Below are 13,224 nucleotides of genomic sequence, written 5' to 3'. Positions count from 1 at the left end.
AAGGACAATGCTCGATTGAGTCTTCAACTTGCTCCTGCCCTGCTAAAGTAGACCACCGCTAAGGACTCAGGCCCGGTTGCTAGGCCTAGTCTTGTTTCTCCTCCCCTCACCCAGTTTTCATTGTGGCCCGCCATTTTTGCGTTGCGCACACACACACACAGACACACAGTCCACCTTTGGTGACAACCCTCATAGCCCCCTATCTTCATGGTTCTCCTCGGTTATGTTGTTCATCTATCCATTCCACCACAGCAGTACATTCATCATCACCTCAACCCACCATACAACCCCAGTAGTAAGAGTAGTAGCGAGCAGGCCACAACGAAGAAAACAGAAGAATAACAAGGCAGATTGATTCATAGCCTCACCCCCCACACCCCACGCCCGGCACTCACACCAAGCCACTCGCCATACTCCCCCGTCGCCAAATGCGGCACCCACCCGACGTTGCCCACCTCATACTCGCACTGCCAGCTCGCCACCGGACTCCTGACATTGTCCCCGCCCGCGGCCGCACCGCCGGCACCATTCGGCTGTTGTGCACCCGGAACCTGCGGCGATGACAGCGGCGGCGCCTGGCCACTTTGGTTGTTCATCAGATCCCAAATCAACACCTGACAATCATCCGCTCCCGAAGCTAGCGTGCCCCGGCGCAGGGGGGACCACTCGACACAGTTGAGGGCGCCCGAATGGCCGCGGAGCTCGAGAAGGGCCTGGCCCGGCTGGCGGACGTCGAGGATGCGGATCATGTTGGAATCTTGGGCAAATGTCGCGAGGAGGTGGTGGTCGTGCGGGGAGGTCGCGAGCCGCAAGAGCGGCGGGGCGTGCGAGAGGGTCTGTTGGGCGAGGGTCGGGCTTATGCGGCCGCCGTTGGCGTCGTTAAAAATGTTAGATACATTGTGGAGAAGAGGAGTGAGATAGTTCGGAGGGAGGGGTAGGTACCTCGTTCTTCTTTGCCCGTGGGCTCGTAGATGATGGTGCTGTGTTCGAGACTGCGCAGGTCGAACATGCGCACGCTTCCGTCCTGGCCGCAACTGACAAACACATCGACGCTTTGCGCGCAAAACCGCACGTCATAAACCTCCTTGTCGTGGGCGATCAGCTGCGTCTTTGCCGTCAAGGACGGTATGTCCCAAATGGTGCAGGTCGTGTCTATGCTAGAGGTGATGATCAAGCTGGGATTGACCGTGTTCCAGTCCAGTGAGGTCAGCGGCGCGGTGTGGTCGGGAGTCTTGGAATTGGAGAGGAGAGCAAGCGGTGTGAGCTTCGTGACGGGCATGTCTCGGCCGTTCCTTGATGTTATGGACGTCCCAGGAGTTGGCAACTGGGTATCGGACGGAAGCGACCACAATCGGAGGTGGTCTCCCGAGGTCGCGAGCAAGTCCGTTGACTGCTTCTGTGATGACGGGGGCTCCCAGAGCAACCGCGTGACGGGGTATGAGTGGGTGGCCTCGGCGATTCTCGTAAAGTCCATGGTCCACTTAGAACCCCCAGGTACATAGACATCAGACGGTGTGGGAGAAAGATGGGCATCAAGGATTTGGATCTGAAGCGCAAGGAGTCAGTAAGCCTTGAAGGATGTCATATGAGTCGGGCCGCACCAGCCACTCACAAAGTTATGGCCGTCTTCCAGGTAGCTGCCAATAGCAAGCTTGCCGGCACCATTACCCTGGGGGGCCCACCTGCACCAGTCAAAGGCGTAGAGGGCCCATGGAGCCATGTAGTTGCTTGTTCGCGGCTGCAGGTTTAGCACGTCGTAGCCTGGCGTTCCGGGCAAGCCGTCCGAGAGACTCGAGTCGGCGCGTGGACGAATATCGGCGAGCCCGAGAGGTGTATTGGAGACATTGCGCTGAGAGTTCGGGGGGTTGTACTTTGAGTCGGTAGGGGACATGTACTGCGAAGAGGCCGTCGTGCCGCCGGGAGTGGTTGGTGTGTATGGTATGTAGCCGGACCCGCTAGACTCGTAGCGCGTCGATGGGCTAGACCGCGAGTAGGAGTGCGACAGGCTCAGCGAGTCGGGTTTGCCTGTCTGGTGCTGATGCGATTGGTATTCAGACTGATGTTGCATGCTGGAGAGTGTCGGCGCCGTGTTGGACGGGATGGTGGGCGGGCGGGCGCCCAGTCCGCCCGGCTGCAGCGCATTTGGCACGGAGCCGGTGCCCTGGTAGCTGGGCAGTTGCGGGAGATTCGGGGATATCTGGTCAAGTTTGATGTGTGGCGCGCCGGTGGTCGCATAGTCGCGCGGTGACATCTGTTGTTGGCTTTGAGGGGCCATGCCCGACGACATGTGCAACTCGTCGGGATGTGAGGAGAAGGTACCGGTCCGCCGTGGCGGTTGGTACTGCTGTCCTTGGTTCATCTGTGCTGGTATGGTGCCTCTGGTTCCGGACCAGAAGGATGGTGGAAGGCTGCGGATAGAGGACCGGATATGGAGAGGTGGGGTGGAGGCCAAGCTCGAAGCCTCCAAGACGCGAATGGATGTGTGCGCCCGATGCCCTGTAGGGTTATTCAGAAAGCAAGCGCCTGTATCAGCCGCAAAGGTGAGGCAGGCTGATGGGCGCGAGAGCCCAAACCAGCGATGACGCTTTGGCGTTAAAATGCGTGCAGGAACAGCGTGATATTTGGAGCTTCAAATCTGGCAGCAATATCTGGTCCAGCGACTGGGCGAAGGGTAACCGCCCGCCCATGGGCGCTGCGGGGCCAATACAGGACACATGTTGGTCACATACAGCTTCGTGGGTCTGGGCAACCGCCCCACAGTAAGTCCCGGGCAGGTATGGATTACGGATACTCAGAACCTCTCTTGCTTCCAAGGTGATCCCCAAATGATGCCCCGCACTTCCGACTGACTGAGGGTTGATGTGAGTATCTTCATCAGCTGTTCCGTAAGAATATAAAATCAGGAGAGCCAAACGATGTTGGATTGTGGCCATTAGTAGACCTACTGTGCGCTTTGTCTGCCGGATTCTGTAACCTGAGCTGCCCGTTGGTACCACCCACCCGCTGCTCTCTTCCCACATCTACCTCACTACCCCACCACCCCTTCCTCCGAGGTCCTGTCAACACTTGGAGTAGTACAACTCAACTTTCCTCTGTTCCGCTTCTCACAAGTAGCTCTGAAGGAGGCTAAGTGAGCTTTGCGCACACCAGAAAAAAAGACACCTCGCAGCTCATCACTCCTCCGCCGACTGCTTCTCACCCCTCACCATCGTGGTCCGCATCATCCCATCGAGTGAAGGTCCCAATTCAACAACTTTCTCGTGGAAGCCCATCTCTCATGTCTTCTGATTATCGCCCACCCTCCATCACACCATGAGACAAGAAGACCTCCCGTCGCTTCTGCTCCTCCCCTACCCTCCGGACCCCCTGAGCCGTGCCTCGCTCAATGCTGCCTACCGATCCTCGCTCAAGGCGGCCCTCTCCAAGGTGAAGCGACCGACGGGCGCCGCCAAGCTAGTTGTCGCAGTCGCCTGTCCTGTCTTGCAGGGCCAGTTCCTTCACTCCAAGACTCTCTCCTGGCCCCGAGCCCAGGCGCTGGTTGCCGGTGTATACAGCATCATCTCCATCCTCTGCGTCCAGCTCTCCATCAGCACCGAGGTCGACGGCGGGCCCGGGTCGGTCGACGCAACTGTCCTTCTCATCGACGGTGACCGCAACAAGCAGTATACCGACGACCTCCGCCCTGCCATCGAGCCCAATAACACCGTCATCGTCGACATGGCTACCTTCGCCTCGGCCTTCTTCCCCTGGAATCTCATCTTTACCGTTAGGAGCGAGATGGGTTACCAGGTGTACCAGACTTATCTCAAGGTTGCCGAGGGAAGGCAGCATCTGCTGCAGGATCAGCTCGTCCCCGTGGAGGGCGGCTTGACCATGCACATCGCCAAGGCCGACGCATCGAGTTTGCCGCCACAGACAGCGACGTACCAGACAGTCTGTCTGGGTGGCACGTTTGATTATCTACACCCAGGACACAAACTGCTCCTTACGGCTGGCGCTCTTTTGCTTCAGGTTCCTCGGCGGGGTGACCCTTCACCGCCGTGTCGGTACATCATTGGCATCACGGGCGACGAGATGCTCAAGAGCAAGAAGTTTGCCGAGTACGTCCAACCGTGGGAGCAACGAGCGAGGAATGTCATCGTCTTCTTGGCCCGACTCCTCGAGCTCTCGCCGCGCGGATGGAAAAACGGCACTGGACCGCGGATTGACGAGAGAGACGGCGAATTCACAACGATCTTCCGAGACGGGACAATTCAGGTCCGGTGCGTGCGGATCCAGGATGCCTTTGGGCCAACCATCACCGAGGAGAACATTCAGGCTTTGGTGGTCTCGGGCGAGACGAGGTCTGGGGGGCAGGCTGTCAACGACAAGCGGGCTGAGCTGGGTTGGCATGCGCTCTCAGTGTTTGAGGTCGACGTGCTCGATGCCGATGAGATTGATGAAGATGAGCCTACCAAGACGGAGAACTTCGCCTCCAAGATCAGCAGCACTGCTATCAGGCAGCAGAAGGCGGCAAGGGATGGTTCAAAACTCAACCATGACGGAGGTCATGTCCAAGGGTTGATTGATAACTCCAAGTTCACCTGCTACTGACTTTTCGTTCATGATGTTGAAATCACGACGACGGAGCCAACTGGTAGTTTTCACGCTCAGAAAGTTGAAACACGTCTTGCAGCGCTCCTGAACCTGTAATAGACTGGTTGGACTCCTTATTGCCGAGCTGTGTCAGGTTTTTTTCTACCTGATCGGAGAGGCTAGCTTGATCCAAATACGAAACCACAAGTACTTGAGTCCCGAGAATCATTCTGCCATATCAGATGCTGCAGTTACCGCCGCGGCGTCAGTGAACACATTGATTCAAGACCGCGCTTAGTATCTTCCCACTTGCCTGCTTGGGCGAACTAATCCGGATCAGGGTTGTCGACTTGTAGTTGTCAGTTTACGAGATCCATGGGCCCAACTCGTGCTGTCGTTCAACCTGTCGTTCAACGAGTTGGGGTGAGCAGCTTGATTCATCATACGACTCTGATTTGGACTGTTTCCGAGTCCATCTGTGATCTGGGCCCGGTCCCCGCTCTACAATGACCTCAATCTTCATCTCAACACTCCCGTGACGCTCCAGGTTACCTGCAGCACCGCCAGCGTTCGTTTTATATACGGTGGGGGTCCAAAAGTCTGCGGCACCCCGCATCGAGATTCCCCGCCACCCATTTCTTTGATGATGCACCCCAATAACGTATCTCAGCATAACTTTCCACTACCAAAAGGCCTAGCAAATTAGATACATACAGATGAAAGCCCAGGTTTCAGCTCAATATTTTGTATACCAACCCCTGGCTTTCTTAACCGCAGCCAATCGCTTAGGCATAGAGTCGATCAGCTGGTCAATCTGAGTCTGGACGATTCGTCGAAGATAGACAAGAGGGACGTTAGTAAATTCAGGGGTGAACTTCAGAGTCACTTACTCGGATCAACACCTCGATATTCCCCAACCAAAAGCAAGCAAACTTATATCTATCCATTGCTACAGCCTTCGTCAGTGGGATTCTCTTCTGTGCACGCCATTTCCGCATGCGATGATGGCGGAGAACCCGGCGGACCGTTGATCGAGAGATCCGAGCATCAGCTGTGTCTATGAGCATTTGTATTGACAGGCGAGGGTTCCGCTTTGTCAACTGGATGATATACCGTTTCTCCCGACGTGTGAGGACCTCTGGCCGACCTGATCTAGGTCTAGATCCGACAGTGGTTGAAGATTCGAACCGTTGAAGTGTAAGTTGGACTGCGGCCCGGCTGACGCCAAACGCGCGAGCGACGGCCGACTGACTTGCCCCAGCTCCAACGGCGCCAACAATGGCTGCACGTGCAAAAGGTGATAGTTCCTGCCCAGATTGACGGCCGATCGTCAATCTGGCACCGATTTCGTTCAAATTGAGCATGGTGGGTTGGAGTTCTGTTTGTTGGAAGATTGAAGATGCTGAGCATCGCGTCGCGTCGCGCGTTTAATTGATGTGGGGTGCCGCAGACTTTTGGACCCCCACTGTACGTATTATGTTAGATCCACAACTAAGGTATCTTCTTCACAGCCCTCTTGAATGGTCGATTACTTAATGGGAATCAAATGAACCTTCATGGAACAGGTGGCCAGGTTGCAGCTGATAAATGTTTTCATGAACGAACAGCAGGGTTCTTCTGTGACGACTTTGATGAGCAGCTAGACTCCTGGGAGCTGGACTGGCCTGAGCCTCGGGTTCTGACTCGTTAGGTATGTAGATCTCTATTAGCCGTCTCATTGAAGAACTCAGGCCGCCTCAGCACACAATTTCCCATCTCAATCGAAGTTTGATCTAGGACCAAGCTTATTCTCTTCCATATCTACCTACACCAGTTTGTTGTGATTAGAGTAGTGTGGGCTGAACTTCTTTTAATACTTCTAGCACTTAGGAAGTTGTCCGTCCCACTTGCATCATCCGATGTTGCAATCGGTACGGAGTATAACATGAACTTTATCTGCCTCATGACAATCAAGCTCAGTTCATTGTTACTATAGTAGTAGTCCGTGACCCAGGCTGATCCAAAACTGGCAGGGTTCAATCGTGAGAGCTCTTAAATGTGCTCCTGTTTCCAAACCTGAAAGGTGCTCAATAGCTTAATCGATCCAGCTCCCACAGATCCTTCTCTCGCTTCGTCTCTCAGATTCCTTTCTTTGAAAGTGACAGTTGCACTTGTTTGTTGTCTACCATGGGCACTTACATGATGGTTTCGTCCGGCAGCGTCGTCCTGGTCACGGAGGCCACTGTCAGGTGCTCGGAGCTCGTGGGCAAACCGCTCATGCTCACAGACGCCCTGCGAAACAGAATCTTGCTTCACGACAGTGTCTCACGCTTCGAGGCCACAGCTCCATCACAACTGTGATGGCCGAGCCCATCACGAGAATACCTTCAAGCTGAAGGTACCTGCGTGTGTAGAGAAAAAAGGGAGAAACTATATTCGGCGTGACTATGCAGGAGGGTTCGCGGCCACTGGAGACAATGACAAAGCGTTTATCTTCCACGCCAAAATCACGGACCTTGGAACCGAACTATTTTGCAACGGCCATCGGCCAGCCGCGTTCGGAAACACAGCGATTACGGCAATCTGCGCGACTGCGACCTGTGCATCGGACCTTGGACGCCCACTTGTGGAAACTCGCAAATCCCAATCCTCATCTGGTCGGGGCCTTTTTCACGCATCTGGCAGCCTCAGCCACCGCCCGTCAGTCCGCCGCCATACGACATTAAACCGGGGACTCGTTGGAACTTCCTCACTGGCGAGCAGAACAGCAGATCTGGGAAGGGCTTGGAAGGGAGAAACAAGAGCCACGTTGATTAGGTAGAAGCAAAGACAAAGGGAAACGGCCAATAAGAGAAGGATATGACAGATGGATATCATGATATGTAGGTGCCTTGAATACACACGCCAAAACAGACATCTCAGTCTCGCGAGATGGTCCACTTCGTCTGCACCCTGATGCCGTTACCCGGGTCATGTCGGTGGTGCGCCCGATCCGTCAGGGATACCTCAGACCCAGTATCCTTGTCCCTGTCCGTATCCGCAGCTCTATCCGAGTCGAGCTCGGGGTTCGCCCGCGTCGTGACCGCCGACTGGAAATGCACCTCCTGGTTGGCAGCGTAGAGGTTCTCCAGCGGGATCTCCTGACAGTCGTCAATCTGACTCTGATTCTTCAGCTTGCTGAACCCTGTGCTGCCGTTGGTGGCGTTTTCAGAGTGGTATGCGAGCTTGGATTCGCCCCGGCGGGTCGCAACGCAGCGTGACCAGAGCGAGCCCAGCATGGGCAGACTGACGCACAAGATGCCCAAGTTGGGCTCGGTGGCCGACCAGAAATCCGCCCAGATCATGGTCCCCGTGAGGTTCATCAGGTCGAGCTGGGTTAGGGTAACGATGCGGATGATTGCTATTACGCTGACACTGAAAGGCTTGTCAGTACGACGTTTCGTTGACTTCGAGGCCTTGAGGGATTGGAAATGCAACGAAACTTACATCAAACCAACGAGGAAGACGCCCGTCAGACCCAACTTAGCCGGTGTCGACATTTTCAATGACCAGACGGTTGGCAGCGGCAGTGTCAAGATGATCAGGTCGGTGATGATGTTGAACGCGCCGATGGCAATAAAGGAGGCAATCTGGTCACCACAGACGCCCTCGACGGTCAGACTGTACGTCTTGGCGAAGGGTCGGCAGATGAGGAAGACCTGGAGGGTATTACCAACGCTCCAGAGCATGACAAAAACCAGGGTGGCCTTGGTGGCTATGCGCAGGCTTCGGTTCACAAAGACGCGGAGGTAGAAAATCAGGACGCTGATCTTGATGGTGCTGATGGTGGTCGAGAAGATGAGCTCGTAGGCGACCAGCATCTTGAGAATCGTCTCCAAGTTCGGTAGCGTCTCGGGCATGTTGTAGCCAACTCCCATTGGGGCCCCTGAAAACGGTAAATGTTAGCAATCGTAGGCTAACGAATTTGCAGAGAGAGATAACTGAATACTCACACATTCCCTGAATGATGACCATACCTAGCCCCTGAGGCAGGGCGAACAGGATGAGGTAATCATCCCACCAGAGCCCGGCGCCGGACAGGAAGCGAGCCACGAGGCGGAGGACCACTACCGCTACCGTCAGAAGAGCCAGGACCGAGTTGATTACGAGGTGTGCTTTGACGATGGGTTGAGGCGGGAACTCGACGTATTCAAACATGGCGTCTGCGAGCTGTTGATGCCAATGGTTGCTCACGGCGGCTGCATAAGTGACCAGGACACCAAGACGAGGCAGAGTACCTGAGGAAAGCCGTAGAAGTGTTGGCGAGATACAACGGTCCTATCATGTCCACCCGAAACGTGATGAATGGCGTCCTGGAGTGATGATCCTTTTTGAAGTTCAGAGAAATAGAAAGGAGCGGGAACAAAGGGAAAGGTGTCGGTATTGTTTCCTGTGGCAAGCGCTGCAGCTTTTCTCCAGGATATCTGATAAGTTTACCGGTAAAGGATGGCATGCCCCTGGCTGCTCTGCTGTGGAGAGACACGGCCTGAATTAGTTCTCACAAGAGAGTGCCGTCAAACACAGGCCAGAGAAAATACGAAACATCTCGATTATGTAACGTTATTAGATTCAGATATAACAGGCGGCAAGGAAATCCAGACCAGATATTAGCTTGGGAAGCCCAAAGTCATCAGCATAACGCTCGCAGGGGATTGGGACCAAGTCCCGCCAAGTACTGAGCTTCGAGACTCGATAGGTGAGCAAGACAGCCCTGGACCCTACACAGAGGTAACATCGGACCTGTCCCGGAAACTGCTTCCGCCATGTCCGGGAAGAAAGGGCGGGGAACGTGCTGGCGTGTCAATAGCGCCGACCCCGAATGAGGAGGCGTATTTTTGTGGCGTGGAAGGCCAACCTGGAAGTTCGAGCGTGTCGGCTTTCGAGGATGGAGAGGATGGGTTACAACGTCCTTGTTCAACCAGGGTTCATCTCCGGGAAGAATGCCTGCTTCAGGACAAGGGGACAAGCTTTCCCGATGCTACCCTGAATGTCGGTTCTCGGAGAAGTGCCGAGCTCAACGTTGCATCCTTGAATGTGCTTCGTTAGCGTGGCATCTGTGCGGGAAAATAACCTCATTGCGGGTGAAGATCTGCGCACCTCCCTTCAGCCCGTAATACTGCGCATACTATTTTGCTAATTTTTTTTCTGGATCGTCAACGGTTCTCGTGTTCCGCAGCATTTGTTGTGTAGTTCACCAAGTTTCTGGTCGGATCCGCATCTGCAGCCGTTGGAGGTCCCCAAAGCGAACTGATTTCCGGGGGGTGGCGTTTTGAAACTCCACCGGCACATTCGTTAAGCGAATCGGGGACCCCGGGTCGTTGCCGGTTATGGAAGGCGCGGAAACCCCACCCGTGCACTCGCGAAATCTGCAAATCCCATCACAAATCAGGGCACGTCTGCAAATCAACCTGGAAACCTCAGGTTGAATCAAGTTGTTCAGCACTTGGCGACCCCGAGTCCATTGAGCTCAAAACAAGCGTGTCGTAATTTGAAAATACATTAGGATCTCGATTTCAGTCTTTCTTGCCCTCGACAAACGTGATTGTCAAGGTTGCATTGGAAACAATGAATGGCCTGCATCCTCCGACTCCTGATATGTCCCCGCCTGATACCAGGCACACGTATAACAGGCGACCCCTGCTACTGCATGAAACGGAAATGATCTGCCTCGACAAAGTTTGGAGCAATGTGACAATGTCACTGCAGAAAGCCACCGCTTAGCCCTTCCAGGAGTACATTGCCGGTCTCAAGTTTCGAAGGGGTGAGCGACTCCTCTTGCGCCAGGAAAATTGAGGATGACCGGAGACCTGGTGGTAGTGTTATGGGGGAGGGGGGAGGGGGCAAGGGGTTTGTTCGGTTGATTCCAGACTGTATATGCCGGTTTGCCCCTGGCCGCTCTGAACCTCGACGTTGACCACCCCTTCCAAGTCTCCCACAAGTAGTTCACCCTCAGCGATCAGCCGGGACGGACCTGGGTTTGTGTTCCCCGACTCGCATCCTCATTTCCAAGTTTGTCCGACACACTGGCCAGTCAGATTATCAGAAACTTCCCGTTATGGCTGCTGCTAGCTCCCTCGATCAGCCGTTTGATTACATTGTCGTCGGCGGCGGTACGGCTGGCTTGGTCGTCGCCAATCGTCTCACCGAGAACAGCGATGTCCGCGTTCTCGTCGTCGAAGCCGGGGCTGATCGCACCGCTGACCCCTTGGTCCTCACCCCGGGCTTGGCCGGTGCTCTGTATGGCAAGGAGGAGTACGACTGGAATTTCCTCTCGCCGCCGCAGGTCAGCAGCATCCGACAACAACCCCGTTATTGGAGGCAACCAGCAGCAGCTAAATACGCAGAACAGCCGACCCTGAAAGACCGATGTATCAACCAGTCTCGTGGCAAGATGCTGGGCGGTAGCTCGGGCTTGAACTTTCTGATGCTGATGTACCCGCCCAAGGGCAACATCGACGCGTGGGCTGCTCTGGGCAACCCGAGCTGGAACTATGACGCGCTGACGCCCTACTTTCGCAAATTTGCGACTGTCCACCCGCCACCTCAGTCCGCCAAGAACTTACTTGGGTTGACCTACCTCAACGAGGACCTGGCCAAGGGGGACGGGCCTATTCATGTTTCGTTCAGTGAGGGTTATGGTGTGACAAACAAGGCTTGGATGCAGACGTTTGCCGACCTTGGTCTTGGTATCTCGAGCGACCCCCGTGATGGAAAGGCGCTGGGTGCCTTCCAGAACCACGCGAGCATCGACCCTGTCACTCACACCAGAAGCTATGCCTGCACCGGCTATTACGCGCCTGAAGTCGCCAAGCGGCCGAATCTCGTGGTGCTGACCGAGACCCTAGTGAACAAAATCCTCTTTAACACAATGAGCGGCGGGGATGCCGTTGCCACGGGCGTCGAGATCATCACCAAGGATGGCGAGAAGAGACAAGTCTCAGCCCGCACCGAGGTTATCCTCGCGGCCGGCGCGCTGCAAACACCCCAGATCCTCGAGCTGTCTGGCGTCGGCGGCCGGGACCTGCTGGAGAAGCACGGCATTCCCGTCATCGTCGACAATCCCAACGTCGGCGAGCATCTCCAGGACCATCCCATCGTCTGCCAGAGCTTCGAGGTGGCCGACGGCGTGCCCTCAGGCGACGTCCTGCGCGACCCCAACGTCCTCCAGACATTGATGGGTATGTACCGGTCGGGCGGCGCCGGCCCGCTCGGCCAAAGCATCATCAGCGTAGCCTATGCCCCCCTTGTTGACGGCACCGGCATCGCCTCGGTCGAAGCCAAGGCAGCCCTTTTCTCGGAGCACGAAGCAACCCTCACCACGCCCGAGGCCAAAATCATCCGCAGCCTCATCGAATCCCCCACCGAGCCCGCCTTCCAATACCTCCTCTTCCCCAGCCAGGTCTCCATCCCCGACCGCCCGACCAGCATGGCCCACTACATCACGCCCGTACTGCCCGAAAACTACATCACCATCATGACCATCCTCAACCAGCCCTTCTCGCGCGGCAGCGTGCACGTCACCAGTCCCGACGTTAAGGCCCCGCCCCTCTGGGACCCGCGGTACAATGCCAATCCGCTCGATATGGAGCTGCTCGCGCGCGGGGTGCAGTTTGTCGAGCGCATCGTCGACCCGGCTACCCCCTTCGGACGAATCCTCAAGCAACCGGACGGCAAGCGGCAGCCGGCGCTGCGGGCCGATGCGGATGCCAAGCTCGAGACGGCGCGCGAGATTGTTCGGCAGCGGCAGATCTCGGTGTTTCACGTTGCAGGCAGCTGCGCGATGCGGCCGCGGGAGGAGGGAGGGGTGGTGGATGAGCGGTTGAGGGTGTATGGGACGAAGGGGTTGAGGGTGGTTGATGCGAGCGTGTTCCCGCTTGAGCCGGTTGGGAATATACAAAGTGTGGTGTATGCTGTTGCTGAGCGGGCGGCGGATTTGATTAAGGAGGATCGCCTCGGGGCTATCTAGTTAGGGGGTTGTGACTTGGGGGGGTCATCTGACGATCTGGCGATTCAGGCATTGATTTCTTTACCAGTAAGAAAGGTAGCTTAGTGGCAGTTTGTGCTACTTGGTAAGATAGTTGACGTATAAGAGATACCTCGGCGCAGAAAAAGATCGTCTGTATTGTTGGGACATAATTAGTAGACGAAAATTGATGCGTATTAACTTTAACGTTAACGTTACCTGTTTGTTAAGTGAGTTATCAACAGAATCAGTAAGTTAGCCCACTTAAAAATTGAGTTGCAGTATGCTATTGAATTCTACTAACTACAGAAAGCAAAATCACTTTGACATTTCCCAAGCTGCTACAGAACTTTGCTGATATGCCGGAACAACATTGACACTACGTTGAAAGCTTGATTGAGTTTGAATTTTATATTAGTTAAAAATGATTAACAAATTAAGTCAATCCTCTGTGGCGCAATTGGCTAGCGCGTCTGACTGTTAATCAGGAGGTTGGAAGTTCGAGCCTTCCCGGAGGAGTATTACTATGTGTTATTTTTACCCATTTTGACAACGGTCAATGCGGATATAGTCTACCCTTGTCTCCTAGCTCGCTGGAAACTGGGATCATATAGTATCTTATGGTATTTGATACCGAGAGCCTCGGCATTTTCGGCTTCCCCGATCTC

General features: G+C 55.1%; 4 protein-coding genes and 1 non-coding gene across 5 annotated transcripts; 3 read left to right on the top strand and 2 right to left on the bottom strand.

Moving 5' to 3' along the window:
• Positions 1–356: 356 nt before the first annotated feature.
• On the bottom strand, positions 357–2,359 carry N657DRAFT_680306 (WD40 repeat-like protein; the record flags this gene model as incomplete). The annotated part of the gene is made up of 3 exons (XM_062796269.1): positions 357–855; positions 897–1,546; positions 1,613–2,359. The coding sequence occupies 3 exons, from the start codon at positions 2,357–2,359 to the stop codon at positions 357–359; spliced, it is 1,896 nt and encodes a 631-aa protein (XP_062648065.1).
• A 792-nt stretch (positions 2,360–3,151) lies between these two features.
• Positions 3,152–4,791, top strand: N657DRAFT_644508 (uncharacterized protein). The gene has a single exon (XM_062792778.1). It carries the CDS (start codon positions 3,313–3,315, stop codon positions 4,591–4,593), a length of 1,281 nt encoding a protein of 426 aa, XP_062648064.1. The 5' UTR covers positions 3,152–3,312; the 3' UTR covers positions 4,594–4,791.
• Positions 4,792–7,472: 2,681 nt separating this feature from the next.
• N657DRAFT_680304 (uncharacterized protein) lies at positions 7,473–8,751 on the bottom strand (the record flags this gene model as incomplete). The annotated part of the gene is made up of 3 exons (XM_062796268.1): positions 7,473–7,968; positions 8,041–8,479; positions 8,547–8,751. The coding sequence occupies 3 exons, from the start codon at positions 8,749–8,751 to the stop codon at positions 7,473–7,475; spliced, it is 1,140 nt and encodes a 379-aa protein (XP_062648063.1).
• Positions 8,752–10,445: 1,694 nt separating this feature from the next.
• Positions 10,446–12,721, top strand: N657DRAFT_663399 (GMC oxidoreductase). The gene is made up of 2 exons (XM_062795180.1): positions 10,446–10,876; positions 10,943–12,721. The coding sequence occupies exons 1-2, from the start codon at positions 10,649–10,651 to the stop codon at positions 12,557–12,559; spliced, it is 1,845 nt and encodes a 614-aa protein (XP_062648062.1). The 5' UTR covers positions 10,446–10,648; the 3' UTR covers positions 12,560–12,721.
• Positions 12,722–13,001: 280 nt separating this feature from the next.
• On the top strand, positions 13,002–13,075 carry N657DRAFT_t78. Its single transcript has one exon. It is a non-coding gene; the product is annotated as a tRNA-Asn (tRNA).
• The last annotated feature ends 149 nt before the right edge of the window (positions 13,076–13,224 follow it).

The sequence above is a fragment of the Parathielavia appendiculata genome (assembly GCF_033297405.1).
Source record: "Parathielavia appendiculata strain CBS 731.68 unplaced genomic scaffold N657scaffold_5, whole genome shotgun sequence".
Classification (NCBI taxonomy): Eukaryota; Fungi; Ascomycota; class Sordariomycetes; order Sordariales; family Chaetomiaceae; genus Parathielavia; species Parathielavia appendiculata.
This window is presented reverse-complemented; position numbering and strand designations above follow the sequence as displayed.